This window comes from Theobroma cacao, chromosome 2 (assembly GCF_000208745.1).
Source record: "Theobroma cacao cultivar B97-61/B2 chromosome 2, Criollo_cocoa_genome_V2, whole genome shotgun sequence".
Lineage (NCBI taxonomy): Eukaryota > Viridiplantae > Streptophyta > Magnoliopsida > Malvales > Malvaceae > Theobroma > Theobroma cacao.
This window is the reverse complement of record NC_030851.1, coordinates 40,000,816-40,018,746: the sequence shown is the minus strand read 5'-3', so window position 1 is coordinate 40,018,746 and position 17,931 is coordinate 40,000,816. Positions and strand designations below refer to the sequence as shown.

At 35.0% G+C, this 17,931-nt stretch overlaps 1 protein-coding gene and 1 pseudogene across 1 annotated transcript; both read left to right on the top strand.

The window, feature by feature from the left end:
* LOC18610362 (transcription factor MYB76) lies at positions 1,993-4,184 on the top strand. Its single transcript, XM_007045963.2, has 3 exons — positions 1,993-2,232; positions 2,525-2,654; positions 3,129-4,184. Exons 1-3 carry the CDS (start codon positions 2,100-2,102, stop codon positions 3,970-3,972), a joined length of 1,107 nt encoding a protein of 368 aa, XP_007046025.2. The 5' UTR covers positions 1,993-2,099; the 3' UTR covers positions 3,973-4,184.
* Positions 14,420-17,344, top strand: LOC108660731 (annotated as a pseudogene).

Here is a 17,931-nt window from a genome sequence, read left to right as displayed (position 1 = left end):
CATCACATAAAATTTTCATACAAAAAGAGTCAGCTATACATAGTTGGGTCCACCAATTACAAGATCCTAACTCAAAAGGTTGCAAATTCATCAGCTGGCCTTCTCAAAAAATTTTAGATCTGTCATTCAATCCCATAGTTAAAAGGTCCCAACAACAAAATCTCAAAAAGCCGCAATTTCTATTAATTGATATTCTCAAAAAATTTCACCTATCATTTAACCCCACAGCAACAAGGTCCCAACTTTAAAGTTTCAAAAAGTTACAATTTATAATTATATCTGTCAAAATGGACTTGATTTATTGGGTTGATTTATTTTTTATAAAATATGAGGTGGGTTGGGTCTAAATATTAAAATTAGACTTAAATGGGTCAGCTCACCAAATCAAAAGACTGAGGTGGGTAGGGACGAACTAGTCTTATGAGTCAAAAAAATTAATAATTTTATAAAAAGATTCAAACTTGTCCAAGTTCAATGTTTAGTAGGAAACCTCCACAACCACCCAAGTCTTCGAGCAGGTGAAAGACTAGAAATAATTTGATGTGAATAACTTTAATTAGTCAACCAAGTAAATAAAAATATTTGTTATCAACAAGCATCATCAACTTATCAAAACAATCTACACATGTAAAAATAAGAGAAATAACAATTACAAAAAGAAAAAGAAAATCCAAATAAACATATCAAACCTAAACTATGCCCATATGTTTAAGCTTGGCATGGGTAGTTTTCAAGCAAGAGTTTTTTTTTTTTTTTTTCTCAATCAAGTCTGATATATTATCATGTAACACAGAATTGATACAACGCCTTGGGGAAAGTCAAAGATGTGGCCAAAAAGACCAAAAAGAAAGTAATCTAACTAGGTTTTGTCCATACAAAAGCACCTAACGAAACAAAATTTTTACACTAGAAAACACCTACACATAATGGCACAATTCACAGCTCATAAAACAATGTTTACCCATTAAACAACACCTAACATGGTAGACAATATCCTCGGGAAATATAATGTAATGTCACACTCACTAGTAGCAATACAACATCAACTCGAGAGTCACAAGGAATAGAGCAACCATGCAACACAATATCAACTTGAGATTCAAAAAGAACAGAGCATGCTTGTAAATAAGTATCGAGTTTTATAATAGAAAAAAAAAAGAAAAAGAAAAAGCAAACAAATGCTTTGCTATTCTAAAAGGAATAAGAAGCCATTCCTCCCCTAGTAGGCTGATGCTGAGTCAGGTTTAAACTAAGGTTGGACAACTAGGTTCGAACAGGTTTGATTTGTCGGACCACATTCATAGACATTTCTAGTCAATTATCACACGTTATACAATTTACAAGACGATTCAGTCGTCCCTTTCATGTTACGATACATTTATTAACATGAAAGAGATCAAAGCAACACACCACAAGTAAAGTAACATTATGGGACCATTTAGATTTTCACCTAGTCACATACCATTTTTGAAGGGCAACCGATTTGTCCTTTCAGTACTCTTAGGTCTCAGACACTTGCTAAGGTTACGTTTAGGACCACTTAAATTTATTTCACCACCACCAAGAAGCAATAATATATTTTATTCAAAAGGAAAATTCGATGGCGGTTTTAGGTTGAAGATGTTTAAGCATATGCAATGTCAACCTGGTCTTTTTTTTTTTTATTTTAAAAAAAGTATGACATATATTAATAATGGAGAGAGAGAGAGAGAGTATATTGTACTGATTCAAGTCTTTAACCTTAATAAAAGAAAGCATCGTATTAGTATCATAATTTGATATAGATTAATGATCCAATCAATTTGGAAGTCTTTAACTTCAATTCCCAAAGAAAAAAAGAAGAATCTCAGGACCACTTTTTCACCAAATAAATAGCCATGATTTTAATTTGAGGAAGATTGCTCATGATTATGGTAGGACCTGCCGACATATAGTTGGTATTATGTTGTAATTTATTAGGTTACCTTCACAGTGCCCCTAGGCACTGTTTCAGTTTATATAACTTGTCCTTTCATGCATGGCTTCAGGCATATCCTTCTCTAACTTAAACTTATACACTGTCATTTTTCTCTTCCCTAGTGATCACTGCAAGTTTGGAAATGGGTAGCTCAAAGTGTTGTGAAAAGGAAGGGTTGAAGAGAGGACCCTGGACAGCTGAAGAAGACCAAAAGCTCACTGCTTACATTCAACTACATGGCCATGGCAGCTGGAGTACCTTGCCTGAGAAAGCAGGTGGTTAAGTTTGTGTGGAAACTTTTTTATAATTTATCATGATCAGACTGCTTTCAGTAAGAGAATATTTATCCTTTTCTGTGTAGTTTGCTCTTCTTTCAAATACCCTTTCTTTTTTATTTTTGGTCAGCCAAAAAAGCTGGATAAATTTATGTAGAAGAAGTCTTGAGCAAACCCCAGAACATAAAACAGGAAATATAAAGCAACCCGCCCAGGCCATGAACAATTCCTTTTCCTCTTCACTGAAAAGCTTAGTACTGTACTGATTTATATGGTTCCCCCCTTTGTTCAGGACTAAAGAGATGCCGCAAGAGCTGCAGACTGAGGTGGATCAACTACCTAAGACCTGATATCAAGAGAGGAAAGTTCAGCTTACAGGAAGAGCAGACCATCGTTCAACTCCATGCTTTTCTCGGGAACAGGTGAAAGATCCGTCTCTGTAGAAGTTTTACTTTTGGTAAAACAAAAGGAATCCTCCTTTTGTGTCATGTTTCTGTTCCTTTGCTATAGGTAAAAGCAAGTTTCTTTACCAGCATTTATATCCTGAAGGAAAACTTCCAAGAACGTGCTAAAACCAAGTGTACGATGGCACCCAAGTTCCCCATGTCACGGGGTTGGAACTCCAACCCATACCATTCAATCATCAGGATTATTACTCCCCTCCACCTGAAATCATATCCTGATTCATTAATTTTTTTTTCACTTATAAAACTTGCCCTGCCATTAATTTTTTTTGCTTTGAGTAACGATACGCGTGCACAGCTGCTTCAGATAGTAAATTTCTGTTCTTATTTTGCTTGGAAATTTTAGAACATGCGTGCGGCTTTCAAAGAGAACTGATAATTAAAGATTACGTAGTTCATAATTTTCCTTTTTCTTGATGTCAATTAATTTAGATGGTCAGCTATAGCAGCTCAATTGCCGAAGAGAACTGATAATGAGATCAAGAACCATTGGAACACTCATCTAAAGAAAAGGCTAATCAAAATGGGCATCGATCCTAAGACCCACAAGCCCCGAATCGATGCCCTTGGCTACCCGACCCGTCACGGCGGCATCGACGCCAATTTAAGCCACATGGCTCAGTGGGAAAGGGCTCGCCTAGAAGCGGAAGCCAGGTCCGCCGGCGTATCGAACAATAAACCAGCAGTGCCAAATCATGTCCAACCAAAAAAATCCCAGTTCGGGTGTCTAACACCGAGACCCAAGTGCCTTGACTTGCTCAAAGCATGGCAAGGTTTGGTCACCGGCATGTTTAACTTCTCTGACCGTGACGATCTCGAGTCCCCGGGGTCAATATCGAACTTTTCCGATCGCGGGTTTCAAGTTCCAACCGCTGGAATTAATCAAAATGCAGCAGGCGAAGGTACTCTTTTACCTTGCATTGCAACGAATTCATATACGTGCGACGAATTGGATGACGTAGGTAATTGGAAACGTTGTGAAAAGTTTAACCAAATGCAAGAATTCGATGAAGCATTGCAAGGGAGGACGTGCTCAACAGAAGATGCAGGGTTCGTGGACCGTATTTATGTGGAAGGCAATGATTATGAGGTGATTGCAAATTTCATGGGGGACTCACCAGGTACCTTGGTGGGTGTGCCAGCTTCATATTCATCAATGGAACTAGAGATATCGAATGGAAGTTGCAGCATTGGCTGCATGGCGGATGATGGGAGCTACTGGGATCCCACACTCAAGTTCATGAATGCTTCCTCGTCTGATTCTCCCGTCTTCTAACTTCTGATATTGAGAACCAAAATGCAGTGTTTTCAACGAATGATATAGTGCTTAGAGGTCAATGTATTTGTAGATTCTTTATCCAAATGTTTGGTGATATAGCCGATATTCAATCAAATAAGTTCCTCAGAACTTGTATAAATCAATTCCAAATTTCGCCAGAAAATCAGCCAAGGTGTTTTAGGAAGATGGGGATGGAATTTTTTTGGAAGGCATGTGATTTCATTTCGTAAATACCTGTACAATTCTTTCATGGCAAAGATAGTCAAGTTGCTGTACAAAAGGAGGGGTTCAGCATAACCTCGCTTCCATAAAACGCCCACAAATTTCCAAACAAAACCTGTACACTAAGGTCTATCCCAAACTAGCAGAAAGCCAACCGATCTATACAACAAAAATAACTAACTCCAAATCGTAAACCCCTGTACAAAAGTAAGCTGTGCAACAATTCCAGCAGCAGAAATTTTCGCAACAAAGAACGTAGGCATGCAGCACCTAAACAGAGAGCAGATCATACATTTAAGGAGCCTAAAAATAATCACCTCCAAATGAAAAGCGCCAGTCCTGATGGCTAAACTTCCAAGCCATTTTCAGCATCTCCTGATGCATTAAGAAACAAATCTGGGTGAGGCAATGGTTCCTCAGGTTTAATCCACAGAAGATTATGCGGCCTTTGGACCACCTCTCTGGCCAGAGTACCAGCTGCACCATTGGCAGCCCTGGGAAAGTGTCTAATATGCCAACATTGAATACGTGCAAGGTGTCAAAAGGGGATATGACAAGGAAGAGAGGACAAGCGGCGCTGAAAAGGCTGAGAGAATGTTTTCTATTCATTCACATCAGGGCTCTGTAAAACGAGCTATAAATACAAGAGCTTAAAAATTAAGTAAAGAAGAAAAGAAAGAATTAATTATATCATAACTAACCTAACTAACTTTTAAAACAATAATTATAAATACAAAACAGTGCGTTGCTTATTAAGTTGCTGCTCCTTAGCTGAGCTTGATATGTAGTGTTTGGGGTGGCTCTCCTTCCCTTTTATTTAAACTCTGCGTTTTGGTGTCTTCGTGTTGCCAAGTCTCTTTGTCCCTTCTTTAGTTCTATGGTCATTGGCCTGGTGCAGAGTTCCTCCAAGAAATCTCAAGCTTATTCATCTTGAATACTTCTAATACTCCCCCTCAAGAGGATATGTGATCGTTGAGAACATTCATCCTGCTCAGTAAATTGTAAAACTGCCTCGGCTGCAAGGCTTTGGTAAAAATGTTAGCTAACTGAAGATTAGTGCATATATGGACTGGCTTGATTGTACCTGCTAACACCTTTTCTCTAACAAAATGACAGTCCATCTCGATATTTTAGTCCTCTCATGAAACATTGGATTTTTGCTGATGTGGATCGCTGATTGATTGTCTGAGTAAAAAACAATCACATCATCATGGCTAATTCCAAAATCAGATAGTAAGTACTTCAACCAAATGAGCTCACAACATGTTGAAGCCATTGAACGGTACTCAGCTTCAGTAGAACTTCTGGCCACTACTGACTGCTTCTTGGATCTCCAACTTATGAGTGATTCTCCAATGAAAATAGTAAATCTAGTAATTGATCGTTTAGAATCTAGACAACTTGCCCAATCACTGTCACAGTAGGCTAATAGTTTCAAGTTTGATGTAGACTTCATCTGAATTCCTTGCCCTGGTGCTCTTTTCAGGTATTTTAATACCCTCTGTGCTACTGTAAAATGTTGCATACCAGGCTTGTCCATGTACTGAGTCAATACTTGAACTGCATAAGATATATCTAGTCTACTAAAAGTTAGATAGAGTAGTTTTCCTACCAATTGCCTGTAAATTGGAGGATCGACCAGTTCATCTTCCTTTTGTACCCTGTGTAGCTTGTGATTGTAGTCAATTGGGGTAGAAACTGGTTTAGCTCCTAAGAAACCATACTTTTCATGGAGATCTAGAGCATATTTTTCCTGTGAAATAGTAATACCCTCAACTGACTTGTTAATCTATAACCCCAGGAAATACTTCACAGTTCCAAGATCCTTTAACTTGAACTGTGAGCTTAGATACAATTTTACATCTCCTACTGCTCGAGTAGATGTACTTCTAATCAGTATATCATCTACATATAGTAGTAAAGCAGTGAAACTTCCATCATTTCCTTTCTTAGTGAAAAGAGAATGATTTGCTGATGATAGGTGAAAGCCATATTGAAGAATTGATGAAGTAAACTTGGCATTCCACTGTCTAGATGCCTGTTTTAGACCATACAAGGATTTATGCAATTTACAAGCTAATTTGGTTCCTTTAAGATACTTTCCCTGGTTAGTGTACCCCTGTGGAATTTCCATGTATACTTCCTCTTGTAAATCACCATTTAAAAATGCATTATTCACATCAAGTTGTGACAATGACCAATTGTGCACTGCAGCTAAGGCAAAGAACACCCTGACACTGGTTTGCTTTGCTACTGGACTGAAAGTTTCTTGATAGTCAAACCCTGCAATCTAGTTGTATCCCTTAGTTACCAGCCGAGCTTTATATCTTTCAACTTCACCATGTTCATTTAGTTTCACTTTGTACACCCACTTGCACCCTATCACATGAGAATTTGCAGGCCAAGGTACAATACTCCATGTGTTGTTGTCCTGCAGAGCTTTTAATTCAACCACCATTGCATCTCTCCAATGAGAATGATTAGCTGCTTGAAGGTAAGTGGTTGGCTCATAAATTTTTGACATTAAGATGGTAAATGCTTTCTGTTCTAATGAGAGTTTATCAGCAGATAAGTATTTAGGACAATAGGATGTTGAGATGGTAAATGCTTTCATTGTCATCTGTATTAGATATTGAGTCAGCTGCAGTGGGCATGCTGACTATCATAGGTGAATCATGTACTAACTCGTTTGAGGTTAATGTATCAGTTGTTTGTGAACTTGGCATAGATGAGGATGAATGATTCTCAGCAGGTACATGGTCTTGGTTTTGAAAATTTTCAGAATATGAATAAAAAACATCAGGATATTTAGTATGCAGATAAGGTGTTTGAGAAAATGCATTTTCCTACATACCATGCTGCATAGACTGAAATGGAAATATTTCTTCATGAAAAACAATATTTCTAGATACCAGAATCTTTTGTGCATTAAGATCATATACCTTGTACCTTTTCATATAATTTGGATATCCTAGGAAAACACATTTTGAAGCCCATTGGTCTAACTTTTTCTTGTGTTGAGACAATGTGGACACAAAACATAGACAACTGAATACCCTTAGGTGTTCATATGTAGGTAATTTGTGGAACATCAGCTCAAAAGGTGATTTATTCTGAAGTACTTTGGTGGGAACTCTATTAATGATATGAACTGCAATGAGTACTGCATCCCCCCAAAAGTATACAAGCACATTAGATTGGTGCATTAGGGCTCTAGCAACAGTAAAAATATGTTGATGTTTCTTTTCAACTATTCCATTCTATTGAGGTCTATCCACACAAGATAAATGATGTATTATGCTAGTTTTTGCAAAAAAACAGACAACCTAAACGTTAAACCATTATCTGACCTTATGCACTTAATTTGAAGTTCAAATTATTTTTGAACATAGTTATTGAATGAAAGAATGATGGTCAGAACATCTGACTTGTTACTCATGAGAAAAATCCAAGTGAACTCGATGAAATCATCCATAATCGTGAGAAAATACCTTTGACCAGACAAAGTTGGAGTCTCATATGGACCCCAAATGTCAACATAAATCAACTGAAAAGCACAAGTAGTAGATTGAACATGTACTAGAAATGGAAACCTTTTCTGTTTTGCCAAAGAGCAGATTTCACAAACCAGTTCATTTGAAGAATAAACATTAGGAAATTGTTTGTGTATAACATCAATCCTTTCCAAAGGAACATGGCCAAGTCTGAAATGCCATAAATCCAAACGTTTGCAATTTTGTTTACAATGATTGACTGTTGAAACAAAAGGAACTTTGACTAATTTATCAAAACAAAACTTTGACATTTCTTGTTCATCTGAATTATCTTGCATGAAGTATAGCCCTGAGAAAGCCCTAGCAACCCCAAACACCTTCCATGAAGGAATGTCCTGTACAACACAGTACATATCAGTGAAAAATATATAGGTTTTCTTAGTCCTAGTGAGTTATCCTACAGAAATAAAATTGAATTTGAAACTTTGGATATAGAGAACATTCTACAAGATTAATTCTGAGGTCAATTTAACAATCCCTATGTGTGACACAGTAACTTTCTTGTCATTAGGTAACTGGACAAAGCAATTCTTTACAGGTTTGATTTGTATAAAACTGTTCAAGGTACAACATATATTATCAAAGGCACCATAATCCATTATCCAGTAATTTTACTTTATCATGCTAACATTTACATTTCTAAGACCATTAGGCATGTTATTTGATGTATTGAAGCAAGGTTGGCCTGAAATAATACTTGCTATGGCTGAATTCACAACTGAATGGTTTGCCTGCTAAGTGTTTGATGAAATGCTTTTACCTTCACTACTACTTATACCATTCTCATTTAAGAGTTGCATTAGCTTGTTAACGTGTTGCTTGATCTAAACAGTTGACACATAGATCCTGTACTGGCCAACTCCTCATCTGGTTCAACTTGAGAATCATTCTCTGCTGATGTATCAAAAACTGCAGACACATTGTTAACAAGATTCTTACCCCTTCTTGAATTAGATTTCCCTCCTTTAGTGAACTTAAAGTCACCAGGAAAGCCAATAATCTTGTAGCACTTATCTTTGGTGTGCCCTTTCTTTCCACAATGGTTGCAAGTTATGTCCTTCCTTAACTTCCTCTTGTTGTATGTTGCAGCATACATGGCAGAGGATTCCAAAAGAGGCTGTGATTGAACAAGAAGATTTCTCTGTGACTCCTCCCTCAGGTCTAGGCTATATACTTTATTTAGGCTTGGAATGTGGTCCATTAGTAGAATTTGTGATCTCACCGCAGAGAATGACTTATTCAATCCATTGATAAATCTAAAAACCATATCCTTTTGAAATTGATCTATGTACTTCTTGAAACAATTAAGGTTGCAGCTTCCACATTCATAATGAGGCAAAGGACGGTAGTTCCTTAACTCCTCCCAAATACCCTTAAGCTCAATGAAGTGAGAATCAACTATTCTTGTTCCTTGACTAACATTCCCTAAGGTATATTGCAAATTACATACCTTCGTATCATCCGGTTGAGCAAAATTCTGCTTGAGGTTATTCCATATTTTTGTAGCTGAATCCATAAAGAATACAGTAGAAGCTATTGGTTGTGAAATGGAATCAAGTAACCATGCCACTATCAGGTTGTTACAACGTGTCCAAGCTTAGTAAAGTGGGTCTGTGATTGCAAGTTTAGCTGTGGATCCATTGATAAATCCTGTTTTGTTCCTGATTGATAATGCAAGTAAAAAGGACCTACTCCAGGATATGTAGTTATTAGTGGCTAGTTTAGGGTTAATGACCACAGATTCAGAATGATTTGTGTGATGTACATAATATGGTGAAAGGGGGTCTGATATGGGTGAGATGTTTGTGATCTGTACATTAGCTTCAGTATGCTCAGCCATAGCTGTTAATAAATGCTTGCTAATAAATATGAGTTGAATGCTAATGAACCAGAAAAGATGATAAACGACTTACTGTAAGAAGAAAAGAAAACTGATCAGCAAGTCGTTTATGTTAATCCATTAGCAGAAATGACAACAGCTGGATCTTGGAATCACCACCTGCTCTGATACCATGTCAAAAATGAGCTATATATACAAGAGCTTAAAAATTAAGTAAAGAATAAAAGAAAGAATTAATTATATCATAACTAACCTAACTAACTTTTAAAACAATAATTATAAATACAAAACGGTGTGTTGCTTATTAAGTTGCTGCTTCTTAGCTGAGCTTGATACGCAACATTTGGGGTGGCTCTCATTCCCTTTTATTTAAACTCTGCGTTTTGGTATCTTCCTACTACCAAGTCTCTTTGTCCCTTCTTTAGTTTTATGGTCATTGGCCTGGTGCAGAGTTCCTCTAAGAAATGTCAAGCTTATTCATCCTGAATACTTCTAATACAAGGAGGTTGGAGAGCTGGATAACAGTATGTCACAGTCTCCAAGGCACATTGGTAGGATTAGGTGTCCAATGAACCCACATTTTTTGAGTCGCATTCAAGGATCAGAGGATGAGTGGAACTCCACTGAGTAGCAGCAAAAATCAGACCGCCCTTTGAAAAGCAAGAAGCTCTACTAAGTTTGAATCGGAGTGGCCAATGGACTTAGAAAAATATGCTAGGTTGTCCCATGCTCATCACCCAGGTTTCGCTTGAAGCACCATCCGTGTTGAATTTAAGGGTCTCAGCTTTCGGTTTTTCCCATTGCACCATGCACTTGACCATTGCAACCAGCCTATCTCCTAAAAGTCAACACATTCTGACACTTACAATACTGTGCCAAATAGTGAATAAGAAAACAGTAAAGCACATCTACCCCACATAAAAGCTAAAAAGCGACACATAACAAGAGAACTCGCCATCAGTGAATTAATTATAGCCCCACATATAATAATATTACCACCATGCTAAGAACATAGGGTGCATTTGGTATAAGGGATGTAAAGTCACATTCCCTGTAATGTACCCAATTAAATTATATTACAGTGTTTGTTTTGTAATAGACCACTGCAATGTAAGATTGCAATGCAATCACATTGCAGCCAATGGATGTAATGTGATTGCAGTCCAAAACCAATGCAATCACATTATATTGCACTCTGCAATGTCTTTAAGGACATTTTTACCCATCATCATTTAAAAAAATTACTCACAATCCGAAATAAACACAATTAATTGTCTCTTTTGGGGTTTAGGGTCTACTGCTTCTTCTCCATTTTGCTAAAGTCGCTCCTCTTTCTTTTATTTTTATTTATTAATTTTCTTATTCTTTTGTCTCTCGTCATACTTTTCTCCATTAGAATCAGAATCTTCCTCATCCTCTTTTTCTTCCTCAAGTAGCTCATAAGAATGGTAATTCTTCTGCTGCTTTTGTTGCTTTCCTTCTTCACCTTCATCTTCTTTCTCTACGTTCAAGGTGTAGGGAAGAGAGGAAACGGTGTCGTTAATGAGGGAAAGGTTGCTGGTGAAGCTAGGGTTGCAAAGCCATTGAGGGCCGCTAGTAGTAGCTGCTGTAGTAGCAATAACAGTAGCAGAGGCAACAACAGCGGTAGTGCCGGTGACAGGAAAGAGAGGGAAGAGAGAGGGCCTTGGGTCTTGTGGGTTTTGTTGGCCGTCCATTGGTTTTGTTTTTTTATTATGAGTATTTTGTTGCCAATTTGCTGTTGGTTACAAGAGATGAAGCTATCACATTAATATATACATATAAAATGTATTAAGAAATAAAAATAAAATATTATCTTCTAAAGAAAAAATTTAAAATAAAATATACAATATAAGAAATTATATTAAAAATAAAAATAAAATATATACTTGTAATAAGAAATGAAAAATAAAATATATTTAAAAAATAACTTTATATAAAAATTAACAATAAAAAAATACATGTTAAACTTGTATTTTAATATATAAGGGTAGTTTTGAAAATTAACATTACATACCCTGTAAAGTACTTGTAAAATAAACACTGCAATGTTATCTTCTCTACATTTTAATCATTACATTACTTATATACCAAACATTACAATGTTATCTTTCCTGCAATCATATTACATTGTAAAGTACCAAACGCTACCATAGTCCTTATTCCTCCTAGGTTTGTTGGTGTATCAGTAAAGGAATTACTTTTTCGTAGTATGTGAACAATATCAACATCACCAACCCATTAATTTCCTTAAAAGTGGACCACTTGTCCAATGACCTCTGGTCTTTGTCATGCACTCATGAGCTCATGATATGACAATCATAAAGTCTTATTCAACCACGAGGTTCTTGGAAATTGTGGGCGAGGAAGATGCGAATAAGTGACGGACATATATACTTGATGGTGATATCCTCCGCATAGTTAGAGTCTTGAATGTCAAGTGAACCGTTGAAAATCTTAACAATGTACGCCTCAAAATCTTTGAGAACACCTCCACATCCAGTTAGATCCCGATTTTTCAGTTGGATTCGATTTGTCTGTAATTGAACCATCCACATTAAATTAAATTTATAAACACCTTTTGAAGGTGGATATCACTATATATTAAGTCTAGTGGAAAGTGAAGCTCCTATGATCTTTTTGTCTCGTGGACTACATCAATCAATTTCATTAATAGAATCTAAACCCTCGCAAGCTCGAATCTTAAAAAGTGAGTGCATCCTAATGAAAAAAAAAAAACAGCTGCATGTTATCTCACTGCTTATTGTTAAACACGGATTCATTCCTAACCAATCATGCAGACCATAAAGTAGATCCACAAACTATCATCCAACGTTTCCTCAAGCCTCCCATGGTAAAACAATCTGTCCATATCTGTATGTGAGCCTCAATTGAAGAAGGTACATATCGTCAAGGGCAGGTCCTTTTGTAGTTATGGGGGACTATGGCCCTTCAAAATTTTTAAAATTTTTTATATATTATATAAAATTTTTAAAATATTGTATGTATTCTCTTAATGGTACTCTCAAAATAATTTTTTATTTAATAATTAATATAAATAAAGAATAACAAAATGAATCTACATGCTCACTCAACTTTACCCTCTTAACTCATAAGTTTTTCGACATCTCTTTTTCTCTTTCTCTTTTTTTTTGTTCTTTTCATTTTTACTTTACTTTTTTTTCCATAACTCACCACTGAAATACACTTCATTCTTCATAAGGGATTTATGAACTTGTCAACTTGGACAAAGAATTATAGGGACCACTCACCACCATTGTATGAAATTAAGAGGAGATAAAATTTTTTTTTTGTCTGTATTATTATTATTATCATTATTATTATTATTATTATTATTTATTTTTTATTTCTATTTTATTTGCTCATATGTTCTAAGTTTCTATAGATTTTCTTCTCCAAATTTCTATGAACCATCAACAATGTTCTGCTTCTTTCCTTTTTATTATGTCATATGTGGGTTCTATTTTCTACTTGCTATGTTCTTCTTTTTTCTGTTATGTGGATTTTATTTACTATGATTTTAGTATTTAAAAATTAAAAATTTACTATATAATTTTTAAATATAAATTATAGTGTTACACTATTACTTAAAATTTCATCAATGTATTTTTTTTTATTAATACTGATTATATAAGAGAAAATTATCTTGAGTATGTTTTTTTTTATTTGCTTTACGTTTTATATTTAGTTGAAAAGAAATTATTTTGAGTGTATAAGAGGAAATTATTTTGAGTATTTAGTTTTCAAACAATCCTGATTATATAAGAAGAAATTATTAATCCTGTATATCGTATTTAACTATTTATATTTTATGTATTATAAGTGCAAATAGAAATAAAATAAAAATATTGAATATTGACTGTATTAATTTTTTTTCAAGTTTAATTAAAGTATGAGTAAGTTAAAAATAATAATTGACAAATTCTTTAAAAGAAAAGATGCAAATCATCCAAATGCCATTAAGTTTTAATGCTTCAACTCATGAACAAGAGCAATGTGAATCAAAAGATTCAAAACTCAATTTTGAAAAAATAGATACTTTTTAGTACAGTATCAATAATTGATAAATCTGAATTCAGAAAACATTGTCGAGTTCAAAGACTATTGTAAGTCGGCAAACTGTGGAAAATCATTCGAGGAATTGTAGAAATCATAGTAGCATGTAAAAACTTTTTCCTGCAAAAAATCTCTTGTGCGTTGGTGATTCTTCAAGGAAGTATTTGTTGGATTGTTGTGATCATTCCCTAATTCTTGTTTATGTATTTTTAGCAATCTTCTTCCCTTTCTAAGTATACATGTTCCCTGTTCCAGGCTTATTGGGTGCATTAATGGATTGAAGTTATTGTTTTATCATGAGTTGTTACACGTTTGCTTTCTTGCTGCCTGCTGTCAGTCATGACTTGACAGCTAGGTAACCCACAAAGAACTACCGATTTAATTTTGATCACTTGACTGACAGATGAATTGAGGAATGTGGAATTGTATCTTAGTTTCTGCTAAGTGAACTCAGATCCCTAGGATGGTCCAAATGAAAGTGCAATTGTATGTCCTAAAAAGTCAATCAGTTGATTGCATTAGACACATATTATGTTATTTTATATATTTTATTTTAATATAAAATTTTTCAAGATCGAAGAGTCGTATCAGAGTTTATAAATATTCGATAAATTTGTTTAAACCTCAACTTTCTTTTTTTCTTTAACATTTTTCTTTTCTTTCTTTATCATGTTAACTGGCACTATAGGTTCTGAATTCATAAAATCCAAATTTGAATTGATTTAAACTCGAAATGATTCAAACTCGAAAATCAATCCGATCCAAACCTTTGGTAACCTGATTTTAATACTAAAAATTAAACGTAGATACCCGATTACAGTAATATTTATTTAAAAAATTTATAATTAATATAGGGAATGGTTAAGGGGTCCATTTCTATTAATGAATTGAATCCAGCCCACCTTTAAATATGTAGGGCAAAGAAATATGTAGCGGCTAGCAGATAAGAAATAAATCTCATGATCAGTGAGCTGAATCATATTTAATTTGCTTACGTAAGGACGGTTCCCTAGTTGTGGAACATTATAGGGAGGACATGGGGTCATCAACCTAACCATATTTATTAGTTATTACTCCATCATTGACTATAGTAATTTTGTCATTGCAATTACAGCCTGCTCACCACTGTTCCATCACCGGTAAAATTTCTATATATTAATATTCGATAAATCAATAATTTTAATTAAATAATATTTTTAGTTGATATTTATTTAAAATTAATATTATAAATTAATAATTCGTTAAATTTATAAGACAATACATTTTTTAAAAAAATACATACAATCCACTTGACATATAAATTAATAATCTTTTTATACATCAAAATTATATATAATTAAATATACATCCAATGTAATTTTAATTTGTTGCAAAAATGGATAGATTCATGACTTTTATTTAATAAGACTAATTACATTTATGAACTTGTTTTGGTTAAATAAATATATAGAATAACGATAATTCGTAATTTAATAAATAAGTAATATTCGGATAATCATAATACACAATATATGTGTTAAGTTTAATGTTTAAAGAAATAAAAAAATATCTTGATAAATTAAATTTTTATTAATTAATATATAAATTAATAAATTATTAATTATTAACTTATCGATTAATTAATAAATTTTCATGATCAAAGATATTAATTTATAGAAGATTTGTTGTATATCAATTCAATGGAATACTTAGCTTGGTTGGAAATGGGTTGATCTCCAGAAAGAGGGGCTGAAGAGAGGGCCATGGACGATTGAAGAAGATGAAAAACTCACAGCTTACATCCAAGAACATGGCCATGGAAGCTGGCGTGCCTTGCCAGAGAAAGCTGGTTATTTACCATAAGCCTAAATAGAATTACATTTTTAATTTACATGATATGATGCAAAAATGTTCTCATTTTTGTCTTTCCGTTTATTAATGTTTAGGCCTCCTGAGATGTGGTAAGAGCTGTAGACTGAGATGGATAAATTACCTTAGACCTGATATCAAAAGAGGAAAGTTCAATTTGCAGGAAGAACAGACTATCTTTCAGCTCCATGCCCTTCTTGGAAACAGGTAAATGTTATAGTATATTCTCTCCTCCTCCAGTACTTCACCAGGCACGAACCCCTTCCTAGCTATAGCAGACCTAAATACTAAAGAAACAGAGAAACATGTGGAAATTTCATCGATGAAATTTTGTCTATAGAAAAATATTCAATCAATTTCGATCTATTATAGGAACTCTCTTTCTTCTGCTTGGTGGTGAGGATAATGTTGTTTGCTCTCATTTATTTATCTCCCAGTTGATCAATTCTCCTATGTTTCTTGTGTGCCGCTTTTCTTTTCAGCTGATGACAGAAATCACTGCAGTGAGATCTTGGTTTTATTTGTTTAGTTTCTTTCTTCTTGTTTCTATGGTCATTACGTGGGGTTGCTAATTGTCAGGAGTCCTTAAGTCTTTTGTTCCTGCTCTCTCCGTTTGGGCTGCGGACTTTTTGTAATTATCTCATTTTCAATGAATTTTATTGAATTGCTGAGAAAAAAAAATCGATCTATTATATCAAACTATGAATTCTTTTGCAGATGGTCTGTTATCGTAAGTCACTTGCCAAAGAGAACTGATAACGAGATCAAAAATTATTGGAACACACTCTCAAGAGAAGGCTAATCAAGATAAGCATTGATCCGATGACCCACAAGGCCCGAACCAACCATACCCTAGGCTCTCCAGGCAAGAACACCGCCAGCTTAAGCCACATGGCTCAGTGGGAGAGTGTTCGTCTACTGAAGCCAGGTTGGTCCACGAGTTTTCTAAAGTAACCCCGACCCCTACCCGACCCCCAAAGCAGCTAATTAACAAAGGTGGTGCGGCTTCACCATCCGCAAGACCGAGGTGTCTCGATGTACTCAAGGCATGGCAAGGAGTAGTTGCTGGCATGTTCACTTTCGCCAGCCAGGATCTACGGTCTTTGACCTCAACACCCAACTTCTCCGATGGCACGCCTCGAGAAATCGAGCTCCACCCGCAAGACTCGGTGGAAATACAGCTGAAGAAATGGGGTTTGGTAAGAGTTCAGACAAGTGCAAAGGAGGAACTACAGGCGACAATGATTGGAAATGCGTTGACAAATAGAACCAAATGCAACAACTTGATCAGGAAATTGATCACTCCGTGACATTACATGACATGACATATTCCACAGATAATGCATGGTTTGATGAAAGCGTCCCTTGCAAACACAATGTGGGGTTTGTCAGGCGCTTTGCTTGGAAACTTTGGTGTTCTAAACTCATCAATGACTGTGGACAAAACAAGCGAAAGTTGCAGCGGCAATACAGCGGAAAACAGGAACTGCTGGGATAGTATTCTCAACTTGGTCAATTCTCCACCACTCGGTTCGCCTGTGTTCTGATATTAACAAAGTTGTAGCAGTAAATTTGTGGTGTATTATTTTGTAACATAGGAAAACTCTGAAACTAGGTTGGGTTTGGGTTTGAATGTTGATTTGGATTCAACTCGAATTTGGGTTGAATACTTAGATCTGGGATGTATGGCAAAGTGGACTAGACCTCCGCTCAACTATAGTTGGACTTGACTAGTCTCGAACTTGGTCTTTTTCTACTCCTTGATTAGCGTTCAAATTAAGAGTGGTGATCGAACCCAAAAAAGCTTAAAGAGTTGATAAAATCGTGGATATATTCTCACTCTTGATAGTCTTGGATATATTCTCACTCGTGATAGTCTTGGGTGTTACTTGGCAACACAAGAAGGTTAGACTCTTGACTAGTCGAAAAAGAAAAAAAAGAAAAGGTTAAAATATCATCATTTTTTAGACTTGCCAATTCGTGTTAACATGTCATCAACATATCAGATATGATTACATACGAAACACGTTAAGGTCAAACACTAACACGACACGTTTAATATTCGTGTCTTAAATTTGAAACACATACACGTACACGTTTAATACACGTGTAACATGACACGACACGATTAACACGTTTATTAAACGTGTTAATATACGACATGACACGATTAATAACACGATTAACACGTTTAACACGATTAAATAAAAATATTTACAATTAAATATAATTTTATTATTTAAATTTAAAATCTATAATTATGAAAATAATTATAATAAAAAATAATAATAATAACATCAAATAATCACTAAAAGTTAAAAATTAGGATTGAGCATGTATAATTACATTATACCTTTTATAAAATTAAAAAAACTTATTAAAATAATTATTTAAAAT